The sequence below is a fragment of the Saccopteryx leptura genome, chromosome 5 (genome assembly GCF_036850995.1).
Source record: "Saccopteryx leptura isolate mSacLep1 chromosome 5, mSacLep1_pri_phased_curated, whole genome shotgun sequence".
In the NCBI taxonomy this organism is placed as follows: domain Eukaryota; kingdom Metazoa; phylum Chordata; class Mammalia; order Chiroptera; family Emballonuridae; genus Saccopteryx; species Saccopteryx leptura.
The window spans coordinates 170529896-170554960 of record NC_089507.1 but is presented as its reverse complement, the minus strand read 5'-3'; the positions used below and the strand labels follow the sequence as shown (position 1 = coordinate 170554960).

The following is a 25065-nucleotide window of genomic DNA, read 5'->3' as shown; positions in this document are numbered from 1 at the left end:
CAGCTGATGCCTTCAGGCCGCTTGTCTCTCCCTGGTCACTTTCTCCCAGCGAGGGCTCAGCTTTGCTGCAGTTTATGTCAAAATTTCTCAATGCCCTTAAATTCTGCAGAATGAGGTCAAGTTTGGTTGTTGTTAAGATCTGTTTGTTTACTGTTTTCAAAAGAGGTGGTGCATGCTGATATCAACCACTGAAGGTTCAGCAGAGAATATTTTGCTCCCTGTTTAAATAATGCTTTAAAGAAGACTCTTTCTCTGTGATGTCTTCTCAAATGGAGGTTGTCACCTTCCTCTCACAGGTTTCCAGGGGCAGCCAAGCTGCAATAAAACAGGATGTTTTTAAGAATGTGAGAATATGGGGTTTTTTTGGTTTGTTTTTGGTTTTTTTACTTTTCACTGGCAGAGATTCAGAGTACCTACCATGTGACACCGTCGTGTCTCTAAAACTGTGTTGTTTGCTGCGCAGGCGCTGTTCCAGACCCACTGCACTGCCCTTCCACTCGGTTTGTTGTACATATTTGCATCGCTTACATATTTTAGACCTAAGGAGGAGCTGATATTGGAAAGCCTAAGTTATCAACCCAGAACAATTTAAACTTTATTGTAAGTCATTTCTCATTGGATTTAAATTTCAAGTCCAGGGAAAAATTTAAAGTTCCGTGTGAAGTGAACTTTCCTTTGATCCAAATTTGGTGTTGATTTTCTTGCTACAGGATCAGAGTCAGCTGAGCATTCGCTCTGAGATGTGGAGAAAGGGTGGGGGTCCCACTGGCCAGGAGCCCCTTCCCACGACCTCTTAGTGTTTCTGTTCCTGCAACCTCTTTGTCCCTAGGACAGGAGTCATTAACCCAGGATTAATTTCTAAGCACTTGGAGCCGCAAGAAATGTTCGTGTCTATTACATGTTTCTAAAGAAGCGGCCGGTGCCTTCCATCACATTCTCTAGGACCTCTGTAGTCATCTTTTTAAGGACAAGATGTGCGAGCCATCTGGGAAAAGGTGAAAGCTCATATTTATTCGGCGCCCTGTTGACATGAGGTGACGTGTTGACGGGCCATCTGCTCTTTGCTGTCTGCCTTTGCTCTTTGAGCTTCCGGGAGGCTGCAGTGCAGGTGATGCCACGTGGGCTGAGTCCAGGGTATAAACACAGAGGCAATGAAACCACCGTTGGATGGTCTCATCAGAGTCCGTGTTTCTCAGACACTGCCCCCCAGTCTGACATCTGCTAGGTTACTGTCAATGAAGTCCTGATCATTTCAGGAACGGCCCCCGCCCCCTTTGGAGACAGGGACATTCTGAGGATCAGCTCCAGGGCGCCAGAGTCAGACTAGCAACAAGGACCGCTGATACCCCAAACCAAAAGCAGAACTCTTGATGAATGGAATGCATTTTAATTTTTTTAGTCCCAGGACCACCCTGCTGTCTATGATAGGGGAAAGAACCACTGAGATGTTCACATTTAGTGTTCTCAATTTATCTTCCTAATGGAAATGTAAGGAGCCACAGTACAGACCAGTTAAGGTGCTAAGAACGTTCAGGACACATTCATTATTAAAGAAGGGTAGAAATTACTTTAACCCCAGTTGCACAGGAGGAATGCAGAGTTACCTAGCACAGAAGGGTTTGAAAGTGAGAAAAAAACCAGTCGCTAAAAACAAACGAGTCACCTTGAAGCACCACCGCTGCTCCGTCTGTGGCTGCTTCCCAAATGGGCATTATGTCCACGGACGCTGAGGGAATATTACTACCGTTCAGCAAGGGTGACCCCCCCCCCGCCCCCAGCTATTTAGGAACCACTTCTAGGAACAAACCAAAATCTCTGTGTCATTCTCTCATGTATCTACGTGAAACAGATGGAAGAAGCAGCTCGTGAAGCCAAAATTTGTCTCATCCCTCCATGAATATGGATGCTACAAGTTCCTATTTCTGGACCGTCTTCATGAGCTTCCTTACTATCCCCTGAGATCATCCCTTTTTTTCCTCTGCATTGAGACTTTCTCCCCCTGCCCCCGCCCCCAGCCCCCAGGAGGTTGTATGTGTAAGACTCTGTCTTCATTTTTAAATGCTGCTGGAGCAAATACATGAGCAGCTGAGCTGCCTTGTAGTGGTTTACTTTCTGTCCATTCATTGCTTCATTCCGTGAGTGTTCCTTGAGCGTCTGGGTGTCAGGCAGCGGGGCTACACCACGGAACAAATCGACAAGCGCCCTGCACTCCTAGAGCTTGTGCTCTTCTTGGGAGCACCGGTGATGGACGGAGTGAAAAGGCAGAAGAATGCTTGGGAACTGGCGAGCCAGGTAATCAATGGGATATTGAGATTGTTCATGGAGAGAAGCCATGGGCTGGTCTTGCCTTCAGGACAAGAATACCAGCTGGAGAGGGAAAAGCAGAAATACAAGCCCAAAGTAGGAGAAAAGGCTCCGTTTATTCAAAGAGGAAGAAGACCTCCACTCACCCCACCCCCACCCCCGCTGGGAAGCGTGTGTATTTTCCTAGTAACGGCTGCCTTTTGTCCTGAACTCTCTGAGAAACGTGAGGATCCAGTGGCAGCAGAAGCTGATTGCGTGGGTGTGATGGCGAACGTGTCTCCTCGAGCTCCCTTTCTTGCCCGGGAGTGGCCCTGGTCCTCGGAGGGAGCCACTCATGCTGTTTTCAGAATGAAGACAGGGTCCTGTCCAGTCACGTGGCCTTGGTCTGAAAACATGAGCCGCCTCGGAGCTGCAATAAAACATCCTTCTCCCGGGCGCTGTCCTCTGGCGGCTCACGGACAGGGAACACGCTCCACTCTGCCTGGGTGTAATTGAACTTTGTGTTGGAGTTTCACCCTGCAGCTTTGCTGGCCAATCCAATAATAATGAATTAAGTGGAATTTTTACAGTGTTAACGCAAACAGCATTTAAAAATAGCATATATAGTTCACTTAATTACATTTCTCTGGACCTCCCCCACCTTCAAAATATTATTCCAGCACCCACTCTAATTACACCAGCTTTTCCTTCTCAGAACAGCCACTGGCGCCTCCTTCCGCCTTTCCACAGTGATTGGCCGTTTCTCCCCTACTGTGTTTGAAATGTATTTACCCGCCCGGGTTTTTTGGATTGTGAGGTTCCTCTCTCCTCCCAGGCTATTCAGTCTGTAGCTGCCGTAACCTTCGTTAGCTGTATTTGGGGTATGAAGTGAGTAGGCCATGTTTTCAGGGGGGGAAGAGCTAGAAATGACTGGGTCGCAAACTCTACTGTCTCCTTGTCCCACTTCCTTCTTCCACAGAGGGCTGGGAGACCCTGGCTGTGCTCTTTCTCCTGGAGAAGAGCAGAGGACGGGGCCCCTGTGACGTGTGGCCAGTGCAGATGGCACCCCCAGTTGCTACCACGTCCTCTCCCCATTGACCACTTCTGCGCATTTTCCCATGACTTTCCTCTCAGCCTTGCCCCTGGTGGTTTCTTTGGAAGTGAGGCTTTGAAGGTGAAGACAGGAGACAGACATCTAAGTTTTCTCTCTGAACGGATAGCATCCGGCTCCTATATCAGCCCCTCCATCTGCAAAATGGGAGTGATTTCTACGACCTTGAATCACCAGGCAGAGGGATTGTCTTCTTTCTCCTGGTGCCCGGGCTTTGCTCAGCGTGCCCATGACAGCCTTGCAGACAGACTCTCAGTTCCTCGTCCCCTGAGCGCACAGCCTTGCCTGGGTGCAAGCTTTCCCTCGATTTAGGCGCAATGTTGCGAGAAGGGACTGTAGGGTCTGGGGTGGGGCAGAGAGTGCGGAGAGATGTCCTCATGTCCAGCAGGGCATGCAGACGGCACACCAGGCTTCTCTCTTTGCCTTGGAGCAAGAACCACCCATACCCCCTGTCCCAGAGGCTGCTTGCCTCAGGCAAACACATGCGTGGCCATTTCCAGCCCACTGTTCTCTTGTTCCAACCAACGTCAGCTGTGCAGACTTTGCTGCCGCTGTGGTTTTGTCTTGGCCGAGGAAGGAGCCTGTGGATGAAAGGGAGGGGAACCCACCTCATCCTCTCTGGAGAAAAAGGACAGAGTGTATTTCAAGGCCCCAGGCCCAAAGGGCACTGAGATCTGCTGGACTGCACAGGGTACTGGAATTGTGAGCGTTAAGCCGATGGCACATGGCTGTTCATTCTTCTCTTCCTTCTCACCAAGGCCTCTCGTTTCGGCTTTCTCTCTCTGTAAACGTGCTTCCCCATTGTAAGGCCAGTGGCCGCCCCCATCATGGCCATGCAGGTTCTCATTGGATTCAGGCAGATGGTAAAGGAACATTGGAGCCAGAAAATGGTGGGCCATTCCGTTTATTAAAGTCTTGTAACGGCAGATGAGCAAACAGGCAGGGAAGACCACTTCCCTTTCTCTTAGGGCTCCCAAGCCCCTCAGCACTCCCCCCACTCTTTCTCTCTGCCCTCTCAGCAAAACAGGCTGGGGGGAAAAACCCTCTCCAGCAAACTATTGCTTCTCCCCACTGGCAGGCAGTACGCAGTTTGCAGTCTGCCGCCCTGAGGGCAAGTCCCCGGAGCCTTCCACAGATGATACACACCTGGCGCTGCCCCAATACAAGCGAGCAAACTTAAAAAACATTTGTTTACCCAACACCCATCTGTGCCAGAGCCCGTGAAGGGCTGCCCCTAGCTCCCACATTGCTGCATCCACAGTGCAAGAGAACAGTTGAGCCTGAGAATCTGGCAGAGTGGGTGAGTGGTACCTGCCTGGTCCTAGTGACCACCTGTGGGGAGCATCCTAGAACTCTCCTATATCCCAGGCTCTCCTGCATAGAGGGAGCCCCCCCAGGAGGGGGTGGGGATGAGCAGAGAGCTGGGGCACACCCCAGAAGATCTATGAATCTAGGGGTGTGGGTCTTGGCTTCCAGCTCCCTTCACCTCCAGGACTCTCTGTCAGCTAGGTGAGATCACCTGCTTCACCCGCATTTGAACAGGAGCAGAAACACCACCATGGGCATCACTCTTTCCCTGTCCACCTACAGACAGACCGCCGGCTGACCGGGAAAGGGGGATTGCCAGAGGGTTTTGGAAAAAATTAAGTGAGGTATATCATACATAGGCTTGTTAGCAGGCAAACCTTTTTAAATTAAAGACTGCAAAATGATGCTTCAGGACAATCAGTAGCAACATTATCATTGGAGCCACTTGACAGTCAGCCAAAACCCTGCAGTCCTGTGGCCAGAGGAGGAAGGAGAGAGGGATGCCCCTGCATCTGGAGAGCCTCTGGGCTGTGCAGGACCAGCAGCCTCTTGGCTGCTCCCTCTGCTTTGGCAATGAACCAAGACTGAAAATGATTGAGTGGTCCACCACCACGCTCCACAAATGAACAAATCGTCTCTGGGCACAACATTTGCAGAGGTAAAGGTAAGAGTAATTTCCTGCCTAGCACTGCCTGACCCTCCAGCAATTATCCCGAGACCTTTGCAGGTGGATGAACAGTCTCGATAGAAATGTGCCTACATGCAAGATGTTGAGAGGAATTCTAGGGCAGTGCTCATTAGGGAGATACGGAAGGCATTCCCAGAGCCTTGACCCTCACCAATGTCACAGCCGGGCAATTCCCCATGCGTGCACCTGTCTTCCAGGTCCGATTGCTTCCTGTGGTCAGTCCGGTTGGTGGACCTCCCAACACCAGGATTACCTGAAGCACTGATTGGAAATCTGATGCCTTCCCTACTTTCAACCTATTTAAATAAACGAGGTTGGTTTTTAAAATGGCAGTGCGGAAAAATCCGCAGGCTTTTTTAAGAAAAAAAAAAAGAAAAACTGCAATCCTAGAAACAGTATCATTCCTTTTTGGTGAAAAAAAAAAACACCACCTGGTGAAAAGAACATATGTCCTGGTAATAATGTAACACTTTTTCCTGGAAGAATCCATGTGACTCTGTGACTGGTGGTTACCTTGGGCAGAGACTTGGGGCAGGCAGGGCACACCTAGTTTTCATTCCTACCCTTTATCTTCCGTTTGCGGTTCTACCCACGCATCCGTGTTGCTTTTAGGCTTTTCGATGTCAGCAGAGATGATTACATCTGGGATTACGTACCATTTATTTATTTATTTATTTATTTTTCTCTATGCTTTTTTTGTATTAAGAAAATCAATGTTCCAAAATACAATTAAAAAAAAATAAATCTGCCACTGTCTCATGGTACCAGCGTCTCGGGGAAGGAGCCCAGGGTTCCGTATTTAACATGGACGCGGGTAGTTGAGAATGGGGGGTCCAGAGCGTGCCACCCCAAAACATGCCGCTTCGGCATATTGATGGTTTTGGGGCCAAAGACACATAGAAACAGCAGGTGCAGGAAGGGCTTTTTGACCTCTTTTGTGCTTATGAACAGAATGTAAAAGCTTCCTGTGAAAAAGGGACCCTACTTGTTCCAGAAGGGCAAGAACTCTTCATCAACCGAGGCCCCTAGAGCCCAGAGAAGGCACCAGGAGCAAGCTATGTGACAGACCTTATTAAAACAATCCTTATCTTCCACTAGTTCCCCCTATATTTATCTACCTTCCTACACTCTGTCACCCCTAAACATCTTCCATGGGTTATTTTTTCTCTAATATTTTAGTTCCACTTATTTTTGATACCTCCAGATTAGTCAGTCACTGGTATTGTTATTTTTTACAAATAGATTTCATTTTTTTATAGAGTAGTTGTAGGTTGATAGCCAAATTGAATCAAAGGTACAGAGATTCCCCATACCCCCCCCCCCCCGTTCTCATTTATTCATAACTTCCCATTATCAACAGCCCCCACCAGAGTGGTACTTTTCTCACAGTTGACGTGTCATTATCACCCAAAGCCCTTAGTGTACATTAGGGTTCACTCTTGGTGTACATTCTACGGGCTTAGATGAGTATATGATAGGTGTCCATCATGACAGCATCACACAGAGTGTTTTCACTGCCCTAAAAGCCTTCTCTGCCCCACCTTTTCATCCTTTTGTTACCCTGCCACCTGGCAGCCGCTCACCTCTTTACTGTGTTCCAAAGCTCTGCCTTTTCCAGAATGCCATACAGCTGGAATCATGCAATATCTGTGGCCTCTTCAGACTGGCTTCTCTCCCTTAGTGATATGCATTTAATGTTCCTCCATGTCTTTTGTAGCTTGACAGCTTATTTCTTTACAGTGCAAAATATATTCCATGGACCACATTTCATGTATCCATTCAGCTCCTGAAGGATACTGCAGTTGCTTTCTGGCTCTGGCCAGTATGACTAAAGCAGCTGTAAACATCCGCTCGTGGGTTTTGTGTGGATGTACTTTTTAGGTCAGGACTTTTCTCGCTCATGTGGAGAATGTGGAAACCCAGACCTCTGCCCTGTTCAAGGTGGAGGTCCATGGCTTTTGTTCTTCAGACAGGTTTTTTTTTTCTTCTAGAGACTGGCAGGAACATACGATTATTATTTTTTGTCTCTTTGTGATGCTGGGTGGATTCCCCCCTCCCTAGTTTGTTCTTTCACATAAGGATAGAATTTCATGACTCTTGTATTTATAGAATGTCATGTCCTGCCTTGGTGGCCCAGGGCCTCACCTTTGCCCCAGGTGGCCAGTAGCGCCCAGTGCCTCTGCCTGGAATCCTTGTTAATCATCAGGCAGCTTCTGACCTGTGTTTAGGCTTTGACTCACTGCTTCTTTATCAATAATAATTCTTGTTGCAAGCTGTCCTTGCTGCCAGCTGAGCTCTGCATGTTAAACTCTTTCTGTTTATTTCCTCCATCATTTCTAGGTGTTTGTGGAGGGAGATTGTGGTTTTATCTTAAGCTTTAATCTTGCTGCAAACAGACATATCTCCAGTAGAAATTTAAATCTGCAGAAGTACCTGCGCTTAAACTTTTTCTTCAGTCACTCGCCAGGTCCTGCATGGCCCTGGTCTGCCGGGCAATAAGCCACTCTTCAGTGGCCCTTCCCAGGACTTCATGAACGTGTATCTCTTTCCAGATGCATGACCTGATGTGTCCATACATTTGACAATAGAATGAAACTACAAGCAACTGTTCACGACCACCAAGACTGATGTAAGAAGTGGGCCAAGGGCTTCAGTTAGGCGCAGTCATTCCTGAATGTTTTGTGGTTATGAGCCCGTTGCACCTTGCAGAAGGCATGCCTTGATAGTAAGGACGCCAGCAGGTGTATTCCATGTGCATCAGAGGCAGTCAGAACCATGTGCTAGGGAACTCACTGCTGCAGTGGGGTGTGTCTCCTGTCAACCCCCTCACAGTGCACAGCTGGTGTGGTGAGCAACAGGCCATGAGATGTCCAGCTTTCACTGAACTCAGCCTGCCCTAGGAAGGACAGATCTATGGGAAAAGCCCACATTTGTGGGTCCATATTTCTCACAGGGTGGGTCTTGATCAGTATACACCAGGATTTGCTGGGGTGCTAGGAAAAAGAATACAAATGCTTGTGCCCCACCTCTGATTTGCCCAGGTCAGCTTCCTCGGGACAGGCTTGGGAATCCGCCCTTTAAAGTCGTCCAGGTGATTCTCAGTCATGTTACAGTGTGAGAATATTTGTCCTGGGTACCTGCAGTGAGATGGTGATGGTGAAGCCCATACAGTCCTAAGAATTTCTGGGTCAAAGAATTTCTTTGGGATGAATAGGCTACAAACAGAGGGAACCGGAGATCTTAATTGCTTTGTGCTAGAGTGTGGTGTGGGAGAGGGATATTTGGCTCAGTGGTTTATAAAAAGCCTCATCTTTGGAGGTGATTTTGTATTTGGGGGAAGGGATGGTTAAAAGCCACTTTGACATGAAAAGAAAGAGGAAGAGGACAGGAGAAAAATCTAACTGAGCATTAACTTCCTTAGGGTTTGTGTTAAAACGTTGCCTGGGTTTCAATTAAACAGAGCACCTTCTTCCCTATCCCTGGTTGATTGTGGGTTGCCATGGCAGCAGGCGCATTGCTATTTGTAACCCACCCTGCTCCGAGTCTTTGGCACAGACCATCCTCCAAGCTTCTCTGAGCCTAGACCTGACTTCTTCGCAGGCTTAGGGCTGCAGTGGCATAATGTGGGACAGATTTTGGTGGGGGAGGTGACAAACTTGCCACTTCAGTTGGTTTACAGTAGGGAAATGCTACATTCTGATAATTTCAAGAAATATGCCAGGCAGCTCTTCTGGGTGGCACATTCTGTTCCTGCTCATGTGTTTTGGCCTTGGAATTAGAAATCAGATGAGCGAAGGTATCTCAGGTTAGCCCTTGGGAGAAGGACTGCCTTGTCACCTCCCCTTGGCTGTCACTCATCCAGTGTCTCTCTCCGGTTTCCACTGAGTGCTTGGCTTCTCCCAGAACAGTTTCTGCACTGACACTTGTTCCCGTGCTCCTGGTTGGGTAAATGGAAGAGGTCATGGAGTCTGTCATACTAAGGGAGGTGTTATTTATTTATTTGTTTGTTTGCTTATTTATTTATTTACGAGAGGATGGGGGAGAGAGAAAGAAAGACAGAGACAGAACATTTACCTTTTCCTGTATGTGCCCTGAGTGGGGATCAAACCAGCAACCTCTGTGCGTCCAAACGATGCTGTAACCAACTGAGCTATCCAGTCGGGCATACTGAGAGAGGTTTGAAGGAGAGGAATGAGGTGATTTATTCCACTTGGTACAAGATGAGCAAAATGATGGTAAACCCCACCCCACCCCACCCCGAATGAAGATTCTTAGTAAACAGTTGGCAAGAAGTCTGGACTAGACATACAACCTCAGGAGTCCTTTCTTAATAGGTTTTTGTTGTGTGTTTCTGTGTCCTTCTTTCTCTTCTCAGTGATGTTACTGGGAGTGCCTGTCACATGTGCAGACTGCCAAGCCCTGCCCAGTTCTACCATGAGTTCCAGGAATCTGCACTTAAAATTTTTTTTAATATGATTTTTATAAAAGTTATTTAGGTGATATTTCTCTAACTGGGTTATTGGTAAGAATAATTAACATGAAGTCTACCCTCTTGTTGGTCAAATAAGTTTGTAAATATGATGTATATGTTTACTCGCTTATAGTTCGCATTGGGTGTGGGGCACAGGCTGTAAGCTGGCAAGGTCCTTATAGCCTAAGGCTTAGTTTTAAGACTAAGCCTTTTCTACCCTTTTAATACTAAGATCTTCTCAAAACTAAGCTTTCCCCACATCCTTGACTGTTGATAGGAGGTGGTGCACTCTTATGAGGAATCCCATTTATACCTCAGATAAGTGGCTTTGTATCAGAGACTTCCTTATTTGTATATTGGCTTAAAGGCTTTAATTTCTACACTATAAAATAAGGCAGATCGGGGGCTCTCTCACTCAGATCTGCCATCAGCATTGCAGAGGAGAGGCAGCCAAGATGGCAGAGTGCTGAAGGAGAAACCAAGTTTGTGCAGAGAAGGAGATGGGGAACCGAGATGAATAAGGCTGGTGAGCTAGAAACCTTTGATTCTAGGAAACTCGGATGAGTCAATGGCTTTGGGAGCCCTGAATGGAAAGGGAAGTGATTTCCCACTGTGTGTATTCCTTGCCTGCCAGGTGCAAGATAGGATTAAAGGTAATGGCCCACCAGTTCTTGGCTCCGTTGTTTCATTACTGTCTGTCCGAATCAAATGCGAACCTGCGTGGGCCAAGCGGCTGTGATGGTGGCCGTGGCTACTGGCTTTACACCTCTTAATAAGCGTTTAATTGTACAGTACATTATTGCTGATCATTGGCACAATGTTATACAGCAGATCTCTAGAGCTCACTGATCTTGCTGAACTGAAATTTTATGCCCATTGTTGAGTGGCTTTCTATTTCAAAACTAGGGAACACTTTACCACTTTGGGTGTCGTCCTTGCACAGGGGCCATGCTGATCTTCTCTGTGTGTCTTTCCAATTTCAGTATGTGTGCTGCCGAAATGAGCCCAGATTCTACACTTCACTCATTCATTCATTTTTGCTTGCTCAAGTTTAAACACCTCCATGAAACTCTAACCTTGGCCTGGGTTCAGTTAGTGAGGTCCTCTGCCACCCGCTGTTCACAGACCGCTCCCCGCGCACTTGCCTGACCTGGGCCCCCTGCCTCTCTGGGGTGATAAGCGCTGCAGTCGGGGTGAGGATAACCGCCGCCCTGTCTGCCAGCTCTGTCTGTGGTCCTTTTCCACACTAAAGGTCAGTAACCATCAGAAAGTCACTCAGAGGGTCACGCCTCCTGAAGCCCTCGCTTTCGGCAAAGTGTGTCTGCTTTCTGCTGAAGCTGAGAGATGCAGAACTCTCACCAGCCACATCTGCCTCCTTCTCCGAACGGGGTCCATTTGTTTTCCCACCAGGAACGGAGCCATTTCTCCTGTGTCCTCGGTGGTCGCTGTCTGAGTAGGAGCCGTATGAGAAAGTGTGTTCCCGGCCTGGCAGACGTTTCTGCTCTGCCCCATTAAACCTTATCATTGCACCAGGCCGGGCCTCCTTCGTCTCCACGCTGATTCCGCTGATAAGTCTCACATCATTTAATTTCCCATTTCTTTTATTCCCGCTCTCTCAGAACCAGTTCTGTTCTTCGCTCGGCTGGCTCCAAGCTGCCTCAGGTCAGGACAGTTGCCTTGGCCTGCCAGTCTCTTTTCTGACAATGCTTCCAACTTGGAGAGCAGAGGGCTCCGGAGTTCAGCCCCCAGCCCCTGCCCTGGGGTTCACGTGCAGCTCTCTCCAAGGCGGCTGGGCATCTAGCTCCCCATCATGTGCCTCTCGATCTGTTGCACAAAGGTGTGGTGGCCCCAGATCTTAACCAAGAATGGTAGAGAAAGAGGTGTGTTTCCCTTTCCGGGAGCTGCATTCTGATGGGCTGACTAGTTTCCAGAAATTGATTTTCTTGCTGGATATTTCCCTTCTTACCTGTGTTTATGGTCATACTAGGGAGTAAAGAGTGGTGTCTTGTCTTCCCAGCAGTTAGCTCTCAGGTGCTAGTTCATCAAGCCATTTAAGTCTCAATTTCCAAAGTGACTTTCTAATAATCATATATATATATAGTTTTTTTTTTTATTAAACCTGAAAGTGGAAATATAATGGCTTAATGAAATAAGATATATAGTGTACAGATTGTTTATGTACTTATGTATGTATATGTGTGTGCGTGTGCCAGTTCTCTATCTGTCCATCTATGTATCTATCATAGTTTTCTCCGGACAAAAGGACTTCAGGGATGCTAGCGACCTGCTTTATCCCCATCTCCCTGTGTAGGGAAATGGCTGGAGGATTAAACTGCAGCCTTGAGACAAGTCTTTGGTGTGGACTTTAGAAGGCCAAGTCCTGAGGGGTCAGAGCGCTGCTCCAGCAGGCACTATTGTTTATAGCAGTGGTCCCTAACCCCCAGGCCGCTGACCGTCCAGGTCCGTAGAGAAAGAATAAATAACTTACATTATTTTCGTTTTATTTATATTTAAGTCTGAACGATGTTTTAGTTTTAAAAAATGACCAGATTCCCTCTGTTACATCCATCTAAGACTCACTCTTGATGCTTGTCTCGGTCACGTGATACATTTATCCGTCCCACCCTAAAGGCTGGTCCGTGAAAATATTTTCTGACATTAAACTGGTCCGTGGCCCAGAGAAGATTGGGGACCAGTGGTTTATAGGAAGCAGCTGATTCCCATAGCCATTTTCCTACATGCCTGGGGGGCATCGGTTGGTCAACTTTCTCTGCACCTGAATTTATTGTAAACTAATTTGACCCAGGCTCTGCTATTTTGCTTGATGAGCAAAGAGACCAATAAATACGATGAGGCTGCAGAGATCTGGGCTCTCAGTCCTAGAGGCTGGGAGTCCCCTGGACCCATCTTTTCTCCATGTTGTGTCTTCTGTGTGTTTTTTCTTAAGTCCTGCAGCAACTTCCTTTCGTGCACACCCACGGCTGAGCTGGTCTCAGCATCCTGGCTGTTAGATTTTTTTAGGAAGTGCAAACTGGTATTCCTACTTGCCAAGGTAGATGACGTTAGATGAGTAAATCTACCAGTTAAGATAAGTGAAAGGAAATAAAAGGGGGGAAAAGAAAGTTACTTTGCATCCCAAAGCAAAGTAGATGCTCTCAAAGGGCACAGGCCCTCTCCTCTTATTGACAGGGAGTCTCTGGTATCTTTAGCAGCAGGTGATCCTTCCTGAAAGTTGAAATGACAATGGACTATAAAATCTTAAAAAGCATTCACTTTCCAGACAAGGCGTGATTCTGCGCTGCCAACCCAGAGAATTGAGATTTTGCTGTACTTAGAAATTCTGCATCTAAGCTTACCATCTAATTTTCCTTCCTCCGCCACGGGGACCTCCTGCTCTTTTGGATTTAAATACAGGATGGATTAGATGTACTAGGCACTCATTCACCTTTATTTTGTATTTTTCTGATGCAACACAAGTTCATTGTTGGAACTCCTGATCTGTGACGTGGCTTATGCTCTTTTTCGTGGAGAGCACCCAGGTTGGGAGGGTAGTTTTTCTTCATCACTGGGGACCTGATTCTCGCAGAGTTGTTTTTTCTTGTAGGGTGGCTGGCTGTGCTGAAGTTTACCTTTGCACTCTGGCTGTTTCTTGAACAGAGATTCATAGTGTGAGCATGTTGCTGGGGAAATGTTTAGCTAATTAAGAAAACAAACTTTTAGAGGCTACTATTTAGCTGCACTTACATAATGTGTAAGTTATTTGCATCTCAATGATATGTTAATGGAGCCTTACCTATAAGCCCCCTGCTGATTGGCAATGAGCCCGCCTAGCCATGAATGTGCCTTAGAGCCTTTCCGTGACCTCACCTTTCTAGCTGTTTAGGGTAGGCTGACACAGGGGCTTGTCTCTACCTGGAGGAATATGGGTGCTGTCCCCGTAGCAGGCTCCCTGTGGCAGACTCTACATCCTTTCCAGAAGATTCTCGAGGGGCGCTGGGCCATTGCCCCCACCACTTGCATTATGTACTGGACTTTCTTCCTGGTTAGTAAGCTCATCTGTTGAGATGTAACTCCACAAAGAGTCCCTTGTTATTATTCTTTATGTGATTTTCTGGGATGTGATCAGTGTCACGGAGCCTTGAGTCTTGGTGAGAAAGGGTGTACCTTTGGGAAGGAAGGGGAAGCAGACAGGGTGACCTGTACCCATATGCACCCAGCGCCTCTTTCCCAGGCCCCTCCAGGGTCCTCCCACCCTGAACTTGTTCTGTCAGGAGGGGTAAAGTCTCCAGAACGAACAGTCACCTGAACTTGGCTAATTACTTTAGAGTTACAGGGCTCTTGCAGAGATCTAGGCAAGGCTGAGGGGCTGAGACTTCTCCATGCAGCCTTTAAACTGAGTCCAAAGAAGGGAGAGCTGAGAAGTGGCTCACAAAGGTAACGTTTCTGTCACAGAAATCTTCGCACAAGGAATGTCAGCCCTTTTAAGTTCCACCAACATTTGGCCAGTTTTTAATTGGTGATTTATAATTCTGCCCAGCTAGCTTTTATTATTACAAACACTAGAGCTCGCTAGCGGTCCAGAAGGTAACCGATTGTGCCTGACCTTGAAATGATTTGGACAATAAATATCTTTTTTTTTTCTAACAGGAAAAAGGCTTGAGTGTGTAGTTTTAGTTTTCTGGCTACTAGAAAATCTGCATTGTGCCCGTCTTTAGCTCATGGAAGCCGAGTAGAGAAGCATTGATCCGGAGACTATGTAAAAGGTGGACTATATTCATGCTTTATTGCTATTTAAGGTCGTTTTCAAAACAGTGTAATCAAATGGAAGAATTGTATATTGTATGTGTGTGTGTTCATCTATATGCACAGTATCCAGATAAAAAAGATTATCAGGAATTTTTGAAGGCGGTGGCCTCTGGTGGCGAATGATTTTCAGTTTTTCTTTGTGCTAATTAATGTTTTCTCCTTTTCTTGTAATGTGTGCAAATTTTTATAATTGTCAGAAAATATTTTAATACATTTTTAAGGGAACATGGTACCTTTACTTTAGGGCACAAAGAGATGTTGATTACTCTGGGCTAATGAATTTGTTTCCCACTTAGTGGATGTTTCTTGTTCTGTGAACCATTGAAATGTGCTGTTCCCTGAAGCTCACCTTGGGGACTTTCTTAGAGAGTTTTGTAAACCCCGGCACTGGAATTAGCTATTCTCTCCTATTCACTGGGGATGAGTGATCATTTAGGCTGCCCATGTCCAGGGCTGTCACTAGAGGCATAGAGTGTAAGTGCTGGAAGAGGCCCTAAAAACCTACCTAATTCAGCTCACTTACAGTTGGAAGAAACCAGACTCTTAGAGGGTGGGACTTTCCTCAAGTTCCACACAGGAAATGGAAGATGGAGTTGGCCTGAGAATTCTTTGTCATGGATTTCATTCCCTTAATTGTCTTTCTAAAGGGAGAGGGAAATCTGGTGCAAGGTAATGTAGGGTTGAAGATAGTGAAGACATGGATGTCTGAGGACATGAATAAAGCTTCCCCATAGTAGCTTCCCCTGTTCTTTCCTTCCTTTTCTCTCTCCCTCCTTCTCCCCCTCTAGCTGCTTAGCCCTCAAATCTCTTGACCATGTTTGGAACTCACCTTTTCCCTAACTTCGGGAGTTTGGTGGAAGGCAGAGCCTGCCTTTTGGGATAGAGGTTGGATTCCCAGCCTCTCCTGCAGCTATGGGCAACCATGGCCTGACCAGTCAGACGGATCTGATAGCAAAAGGGGCAGTGGTTCCAGCAGGAGTGGCCACCATTCTGTGACCTAATCTGGGACATTTGGCTTCTAGTGTCGGGATAGAGATGTGGCCCCAAGGGTGATGTGGTGGCATTTTATCGGTAGAGCAGGAAGTCTTGTCTCCCTCGACTGGGTTTGGGTTTCATGATGGGTTCTGTGGCCTCCTAGGTGTGTTCCATGACCCTCTGAGTACCCTTCTGATGAATGAGTTGGCCCACCCCTGTGGACTGCCCTGGATAAATTCTCCTACTGACTCTGGGCCTGGACTCAAACTCTCCTTTGCATCCAATAAAGTCCCAGCTTCTTCCCTTCTGTGACAGAGACAGAAAGCAAAACCTAACCCTCAGGCGTGTGCTTATCTTTTTCTTTTTTTGTTGTCCCCAGTGATTATCCTGTGTTCGAGCATATAGTGGTCCAGGCAATTAATTTTTACTCTCAGAGTCAGAGAAGATATCAGAACAGCACTTCCTCAAAGAGGGAAGTGAGCCAAGTGGCAGATAAGTTAACATTCGCCGTTGGACAGAGCCCTGAAGTAGGCGCTGTTCTCTGGGATGTCTCCTGGTCGTTTAGAGCCACGTCTGTTCAGCGGAGAGCTCCCACCTTTGTGGGAGAGGTTGATACTCTGCACAGTTCTTCTAAGCATCCGTGTTCTTCAGAATGCCCTTTCTTAAAGCAAGTGTGTTGGGCTCTTTTGAAGTAAACATCATTTTTTTGCTGGTGGACCTCCGCCCTCCGACAAGATACGATGGTGTCTTTCCCAACATGGTGTTTGTGTTGAACACACGTGCAAGGTGAGCTAAGGAGAACTATAGACACAGCTCTAGAACCCACCGGGGATTTATTCTTGGACCAAAATCAGCTAATCGGGAGTGAATTCATATGGATAAAAAAAAATTTTTGTGTGTGTGCCTGTAAACTGGAAGAGCTAACCTGGGAGGTGAACATTTTGATCTTGGAAATTTTGGCAGAGAGTAGACAGTATTAACTTCCTTAGATATGTGGGTGGAACACTGTGTAAGTGGGTGGTTTGCTTCCTGGATGAGAAATCTTTAGCTAATAGTGAACCCATTTCTTCTTCTCCTGATGTGCATTTCATCTTTACCAGTTATGCAGGCCTGTTTGAGTTGGTGTGGTCACTAAGCAACTGCTTCTTCATAAGCAGCAAAGGAAAGGTGTAGATTGCTTTCAGTGCACGGGAACTAGGTACGGACGAAAATGACAAGGGCATCGAATCAGCCCCTTTACATAGGCAGCAGGCGGCCCTCTGATTCGCGTGTGGCTGTGGCTGTTAGGATGATGGATGGTGATGTTTGTGGATAGTTATAGGGAGGGGAAGTAAGTGGCATGCAGAGAGCAGGTAACGGTTTTTTTTTTTTTAAAGGAAAGGCAGTCTGTTGTCTCGAGGAATCTCAGAAAGGAATTTAAAACTGGAGACTGAAACTCCAGCTTGTCCAGGTCGACACAGCTGTCAGGCGGGGGTCATGCCTGCGGCTCCCCACTGGGCCTCATTATCACTGGCGGACAGAAGTGGATCACAGGAAAATTGCCCATGTTTGTAAGGAGTTAGCTAATCCCATTATCATTACTTAAAGCCTCACTGGGATAGAGGGCCTCTCACAAATGAGGAAAGACAATAAGCCTGCAACTATGGAAAATACCTTGACTTGTGGTCAGAGAAATACCAGTGATGGGAGATAGCATGTCCCCTGTAAATGAAAACATTTATCTCGGCATGAGAATGACCAGGCTGACTAAGAAGCAGCCTGCAGAGACCTTGCACATTCGGCTGACAGGAGTACAAATGGCACGGCCTTTCTAGAAATGATGTAGACAGATGCACCGGGCCCCTTGGATCGAGAGTTCAACTTCTGGGAACTGTCCAAATATCTGCTTGTTCATATAGGCTAGAGGTTCTGCAGTGACCTTTACAGAAAAAAAAAAAATTAGAAATGGCCTAAATGCCCAACGGTCAAGTTGATGTACATAATAACTTGTATTATTTGAAGTCCTTGGAAGGGTGATCCATCATCTGGGGGCTGCACTGTGTGGTGTTTAGCGGGAACAGAAAGCCTGTCGCCGCATGATGTATCTCCATTACAGGAAACTCCCTGAACTCCACTGTTTGTTTTGAGTGATGTGATTGCGGGTGGTTCATATCTTCTCCTGCGTACCCTGAGGTGTTCCAGGGTTGCTTCAGGACACATTCTACATCTTTATAACCAGAGGTGAGGTTACTGGCAGGAGTGTTTCATTTGGGACACTTGCCCAAAGGCAAGATGGACAAGCTGGCTGGCCAGAACCTCCCTCCACCTCTCGCGCCCATTAAAACTATTCAGCTGATAGGAGAGTTTACATGAATGCTCTGCTGTTGGTTCCATGCCAGGACCTCACATTTGCAGCCTGTGTGTTGGCAGTTCAGAGGGCTTCCAGAGGGTCTAAGGACATCTCTGAGTGCGTAGCCGTTGAAGGCTCAGAGGAGCGAAGAAGGAATTTCTTCATGAAGAGGCAGGGGCATTACTTCCCTTCCCTCTTTCCGTGTCTCTTGTTAAACCACACGCTGAATTACATTGCCAGTCTCCAGCACTCCCACCTTCCCGGTCCCTGACAGTTGTCAGGTCTCCAGTGCCCAGTGGTTTCTAATGACTGGCATTTACCGCAAAAATGTTCTGAGTCCAAATCCTGCCTTTGAAAGCTCTTTGTCTCCTTTAAACCACCAGGACCCCCTGAAGAGCAAAAGCCAAGAATTAATTTCCTCTGTTTAGCTCATCATTTCAACTGATGCCCCTCCTTTTGGGGGGGGGGTTGAAGGAAATTGAAGCTAACATTACTTTGAAGATATACCAGTGGAAGGTTGGGAAGGGAGCAAAGGAAGGGAATTGCTTCTTGTTCATTTTCAGATGCATATATCTGCATTTGCGTTTGTAAAATACACATGTGATACAGCCCCTCTGGGGTTCCATTTTGGGGAACCTAAACTAATTGGGCCACAATTAGTTATAGGCAAGCTTGTGAAACATTTAAGAATCATTGCAGATTCCCCCAGTCCTCAGTAGGGACTTTCTCTCACGTGCTATGCTGTTTCCTGCTGTAGCTCAGCCCCTCTTACATGTTTCAGTGCTGCATCTGAATTGTGAAACCATAAAACAAAGATTTAGTGCATGAAGTTAAGGCAGGAACTTTGCCCCCGGGGTGGGTGTCCATTGTGGGTGGGAGGGAGCAGAAAGAGTATGCCCCCATGTGTCAAGAGCTAGGCATTGCGTGTTTTACCATCTATAAAAGAGGGACCATTCAAACTTGAATAAAAAGGAAATGGTTTTGCAATGGACAGGTTTAGAAATAAGCAAAATGCCCTCCAGCTATTAAAAACTGGAGTCAGAGGCCCTGGCCGGTTGGCTCAGTGATAGAGCGTCAGACTGGCATGCAGGAGTCCCAGGTTCGATTCCTGGCCAGGGCACACAGGAGAGGCGCCCATCTGCTTCTCCACTTCTCCCCCTCTCCTTCCTCTCTGTCTCTCTCTTCCCCTCCTGCAGCCAAGGCTCCATTGGAGCAAAGTTGGCCTGGGCGCTGGGGATGGCTCTATGGCCTCTGCCTCAGGCGCTAGAGTGGCTCTGGTTGCAACAGAGCGAAGCCCCAGATGGGCAGAGCATCGCCCCCTGGTGGGCATGCTGGGTGGATCCCAGTCAGGTGCATGCGGGAGTCTGTCTGACTGCCTCCCCATTTCCAACTACAGAAAAATACAAAAAAATAAAATAAAAAACTGGAGTCAGAGAGGCTCAGAAATCTAGAAAAATTTTCTATCATTTTGAATATGAAACTGTACAGTAAAAAACATAATCAATAGTAACAACTAGCTTTGATTATGTGCCAGGCACTGTGCTGAGTGCTTTATCTATATTTCAGTTCTCATAATAACCTTACTAAGTCGATGTTATTATTACACTCATTCTACCACAGTGGCACTGAGGCACAGAGACAGCATTTGTCTGCAGCTGTGCAATCCAGCATCTATTCCCATCACCATGTACACTGACTGCAATTATGCAAAACATCAACATACATGAACTGAACACAGGGTAGGGGCAAAGACAGCTGCTGCATTTGGGAGACTGGGAACATTTTATCTTTGGGCAATGGTCCTTAATGTGCTTATGCTTATAGCTTTACCAAAAGGAAACAGTAGGAGCTCTGTGGATAGGTTTAGAGGCAGTCTTAGGCTTTGGTTTTAGATGTCTCCAGGCTGAGGGGTCCTCCACCAAGACCAGGAGAACCTCCCTGGCTCTTCCTTAACTTCCCATGTGACTGTCAAGGGCCTCCTGGGCCTTGGTTCCTCTACTGGCCAACGTTCATGCTGACTGACGTTGAGTGGTTCATTTATCATGTTCAAATTCAGCGAAAGTTATATAAAAGGAACTCATGCCATAAATGGTCAGAGAAACAGAACCAAGTTCTTAGCAAGTGTGGTCACACCCATGTGGATGATTATATTTCTTCCCCCAAATTATTCTCTGATTCTCTGGAAAACAAGAAGGAAAAATGTTAGTCTGTACCAGGGGTCCCCAAACTTTTTACACAGGGGCCCAGTTCACTGTCCCTCAGACTGTTGGAGGGCCGCCACATACAGTGCTCCTCTCACTGACCACCAATGAAAGAGGTGCCCCTTCCGGAAGTGCGCGGGGGGGGGGGGCAGATAAATGGCCTCAGGGGGCCGCAGTTTGGGGACGCCTGCTAGACCCTCCTCTTTCGGCTTTTGGTCAGCCTTTTGGTTTTGCTTGCGCACACGTGGTGCACAGTGAACGTATATCGCCAGCTGCTCTTCGTTTTCTGTTTCGTAATGGGTTTAACTTCCTGAGAAGGTGTTTTTCCAGGGATTTGACATTTCCGGCACGTAGCAGCTGAGGATCTGCCTATTTGTACCAATTCAACAAAATCATCTCCAGTGAAGTCTTGGGGGTGTTTTTAAAGCTCTCGTGGCTGGTGATATGTTAATTAGTGCTGTGGCATTCCTGGGAGACCTGTTAAATTTGGCCTCATCCCAGGGACAGCAAACATCCTGTGTTCCTGGTGGGACTCAGCCCACAGGTTTATGCGAAGGTTAACATGGCCTTTGTCCAGCAAGCTGTTCTCAGTCTGAGGTCCTTGAATCCATAAAGATTCAAAAGTTGTTTTCAAATCATCTTGTCAGTCTCTCTCTCTCTCTCTCTCTCTCTCTCTCTTTTTAATTTTTTTTCTGGAGAGAAGAAAAAGTAAAATTTTATTTTTGCTCTGTTCTGAGTTATTAGACGTAGCTTCCAAAAGCAGTAGCTGATCCACAATGATTTAGGTAACACTGATCAGGAGCCCTCAGGACTTTTGACTTAGCAGGGGAGGGGGGTCAAGCCCTAAGGGGAGGGGGCATTTCACCTGACGGCGTGTGGTGGTTTAACCAGCCTTATCCAGGGGAGGCAAGAAGATTCATTGCTCGGGCTGTCTCTGTGCTCTCCGTCATGGTTTATTCGGATGAATCTTTCCTTGTTGTGGAGGTGGCTTATGGAATTGTCAGGTGTGCACAGCCTCCCACGCCCCTCTGGAGAAGGCGCCAACATCGGCGCTCATACCTTGGAACCCAAGGTGAAGCCAGCTTCCTTACTTTGGTTTGTGACTCTTTCTGCTTCTCGACGGTCCCGTGAACCCATGCACGGTGCTGGAACTTGCTGGTGGTGCCCCATCTCGGTGGCTTTCTGGGCCTTGCGTGCTGGAGGTCCCGAGCATGACCCGTCTGCATGCGTCACGAACCAGGATAAGTACAGCCTTGGTGTTTAGAGGCCGTGCCACACCGCCCCTCCGAGTTAAAGGAATTTATTCTTGTCTTCCCTGTCATCCTTTAAACCATAAAATCCTAGATGGAAGAGTTTGAGGTTAGGGTTCTGTTTTTCCCCTCTTATCAACTCTCACAGGAGAGCATCCAGGGCAGGTCTGCATGCTTGGAGGAGGCTCACAGAATCAGTGGTGTCCCCCGGCCAGTCCGGGGACATCTGCGAGCCTTGGCCATGGTGCACTTGGTGCCACACAACACTTTGCTCTCTTCTGCTCTGCTCGTGTCTTTGACATTCATGGGCTTGACATCACAGCTACTAAGTTCAATTTACCATCCGGGCCTGGGAGCCTGAGTTACTAGACGTTGTCAACCTGAATTGTATAGATACACACACACATGCAGACATGCATGAAAGCTGTGTGATGCCTGAGGCAAGAAAGGTGGTGCCAGTGGCTCTCCTGTGCCTGACACACACGGTGTGGATGCCCTGCAGTGAGTGTTAGTGTCTAGAGAGGTTGCTGCCCAGCTGAGACAGCTGTATCCTCCAGGGCCGGTTTAGTGGTTGAGGCTGCTTACCATGGGAGGGCTGGCAGACCCACCTCTCAGAAGATCGACAGACGGCCAGCCACTTCTCTCTAACAGAACTGAGTCAGCTGTTGTGAGGGACACTTGCCCTAGTGGCTTGATTTGAGGAAACAAACACAAAGTGATCAGAAGTGTTTTTTCTTTTCCTGTTTTTGAAATGTGTACTGCTCTCAAAAATTAGGGGATATTTCAAAATGAATATAAAGTGGAAAAAAAAACATTTGATTTTTGTTATTAAACCAGAACATCAGAAAAGTATGTCAAAGAAAGTTGTTCAATTATGCAAATGAGATGCAAAACCAACTTATTTCATTGGTGAAAATGTACTATAGAAAAGGCTAAAAGTACTGGAGTATCCGCACATCCCTTGATCCCCTAATTTTTGTGAGTTGTATGAAACAGTATTCCACTTAGGCAGGTTCATCCGAAAAGGGCATCAGGGATGCGGTCAAGGTTATAGACTGAGGTTCTGGTCTTTCATGAAGCACCCGAGAGGATGGGATAACCCGCCCTTGTTACAATAAGGAGCGTGGTCAAGGAGGAAGAAATCCCCAGAGTTGCCCCTTATCTCTTAATTGGACTTTGGGAAATTTTCCTGCAGCTGTCAGCTTAGAGGTGAGAAATCTTTTTGCTTGTAGAAAATTTGGGAATAGAGAAGGGAAGTGGAGACACAGAGACTGCCTCTGCCCTTCAGGGTGATGACCACTGACTTCAGTGAGCAGTGTCGCCCTGTGGGCAGGGGATCCATCATCCAGCTTACATGGTGTCCCCAGCCTGGGGAGCCACCTGACCCATCCTCCAGACCAGGACGCGTCTGATAGTGAAAGGGGCACTAATCACCCCGTGATAGCGAGCCCAACTGGGATGTGTGGTCACCCTGCTCATGGTATCCTGAGGACATGTTCTGGTGACCTTTGAGTTATGTTTTGTGTGTTCTCAAGCTCACACATGATAGAAAGAATTTTTTTTCCCATTTGTGCCCCCATGTGTTTACAATTCACCAAAGATGCTCTACCCTGGGAGGCTTCTCCCACAATCCACCCGTGCCGTGAACCCCAGCCTGGATGTTCAGCCTCACCCTCATTAATCTAGGCATTTTACCTCCATTAGGAATAAACGAATGACCTAGGAGGCCAGGGGAATATTTGGGATACTCTGGCCCTGAGAAATGATATCCTTCAACTATATGCCCAGAGGGACTCTTTAAAAGGAGGGTTAGTGTATGAAACTCAAGGGCTGGTTACTGTTGTCAGCCCATGAGGGTCAGAAAGTCCTACAGCACCCAGGCTGCCATTTTTCTGTCTGTCTATGATTATGTGATTTCCCATCTCGACTTGTCTGTGAGTATCTGTATCCTTCTGTCTGTCTGCCAAGCCACTTCCTTGTTCCATTCGGGCATGGTGCATCATGGCTGCCCTTCTATTGTGGCACCTTTTGGGTTCAGAACCCACACTTGAGTCCCAGGGTCCTTCCCCATGCCAATACCCTGTCCCCTGTCCACAGGGAGAATCTGACTGGCTGAGCCTGGCATTTGCATCGGTTCCCCGTGAATCAGTGTGACCGGCAGAGCTGAGACACATGTGATAGTGGTGCTGTGGGGAGGAGGGCAGGTGACAATCGCCACAGTGCACACACTCAGCGCTGAGGACCGTCTAAGCATTTTCCCACAGCCCCTCATTGAATCCTCACAGCAGCCTTATGAAACAGGGACTGTTCTCCCACCTTGTGAATTGGGAAACCGAGGCACAAAGAGATTAAAACAGCTTCTCAGCCACCAGTCTGGTCCCAGAGTCTGTGCTTCTGGTCACTCCTCGGCATTGCGTCTCTAAAATAGGCAGTGCTAACATACCCTATTTTCTTCCTTTCTTACCCTTTCACTGTCTTTATATTGGGTACTGAATGCCTATTCAGTGACTGCTGAACGAATGAAGGAATGAATGAATGAATGAAGAAACGAATGAATGAACAAGTGAAGGGATGAAGAAAGGAAGGAGCACCCAGGAGGATCCATGGTCCATCAGGAAGTGAGGAGTAGCTTCTGCCTGCTGCTGCTTGCCCAAGTGCAAAGTACGTGCTCATGTTCAAAATACTCTCTCTTTCCGTCCCCCTCTTTTTGCTCAGACAAGAGTGAGAATGGCGAGGCGTACCAGAGGAAGAGGACTGTGGCCACCGACCTTCCCGAGGGCCCAGCTGTCCCCGCACCTCCTCAAGGGCACCGGGCCCCGCCCAGTGGCAGCAGCTGGAGGAGGATCGTGCTGCTCATCCTGGCCATCACCATCCACAACATCCCAGGTGCGGCTTGCCACCTGCTGAAGGTGACCTCACTGCCAGCTCAGTTGCCTGGCTGGAAAGGGGGCTGGGCAATTGTGATGCTATCCTTTTCCGAAGGGTGTGTGGGAGGAAGTGCCAGTGTTTCTTGACATTATTTTGGGGCTTACTTCTTCTGGATTGATCATTGTATGTTGAAATGTCCCATTCCAGTCACTTCAAACAACTTCACTCCTGTTTCCATCAGAGAGTACATTCCTTTCTTTACATATTCAATACCAAGTCATTTGGAGTGTAACTTCATGACCGGTAGCCTGGCTGCCGTGGAATGAGTCTTTCATAAACATGGGATGTCTCTGGTTCCTCTGAAGGCTCTTTTAAAATACTGAGTTTAGGTCCTGGCAGGATGGCTCAGTAAATACAGTGTCAGCCTGGAGTGTGGACGTCCGGGGTCAATCCCCAGTCAGGGCACACATGAGAAGCGAGCATCTGCTTCTCTCCCCCTCCCTCTCTCCCTTCTCTCCCCCTCCCTCTCTCCCTTCTCTCCCTCTCCCTCTCCCCCTTCTCTCCCTCTTTCTCTCTCACAGCCAGTGGCTCGACTGGTTTGAGCGTTGGCCCTGGGCGCTGAGGATAGCTCAGTTGTTTTGAGCATAGGTTCCAGACGGGGGTGGCCAGGTTGGGGTGCACTTAGGAGTCTGTCTCTATTTCCCCTCCTGTTGGGGTACACTTATGAGTCTGTCTCTATTTCCCCTCCTCTCACTTAAAAAAATACTGAGTTCAT

The 25065-nt window shown here is 47.5% G+C and overlaps 1 protein-coding gene and 1 non-coding gene across 4 annotated transcripts in view; one reads left to right on the top strand and one right to left on the bottom strand.

Moving 5' to 3' along the window:
* SLC39A11 (solute carrier family 39 member 11) overlaps positions 1-25065 on the top strand; it is a 293358-nt gene that overhangs the window by 147810 nt on the left and 120483 nt on the right. For all 3 annotated transcript variants that reach the window (XM_066386759.1, XM_066386758.1, XM_066386760.1), the window contains exon 6: positions 24138-24308. In XM_066386759.1, coding sequence (XP_066242856.1) covers positions 24138-24308 — 171 coding nt within the window. The remainder of the gene's footprint in view (positions 1-24137; positions 24309-25065) is intronic.
* On the bottom strand, positions 10760-10868 carry LOC136407290 (U6 spliceosomal RNA). The gene has a single exon (XR_010751845.1). It is a non-coding gene; the product is annotated as a U6 spliceosomal RNA (small nuclear RNA).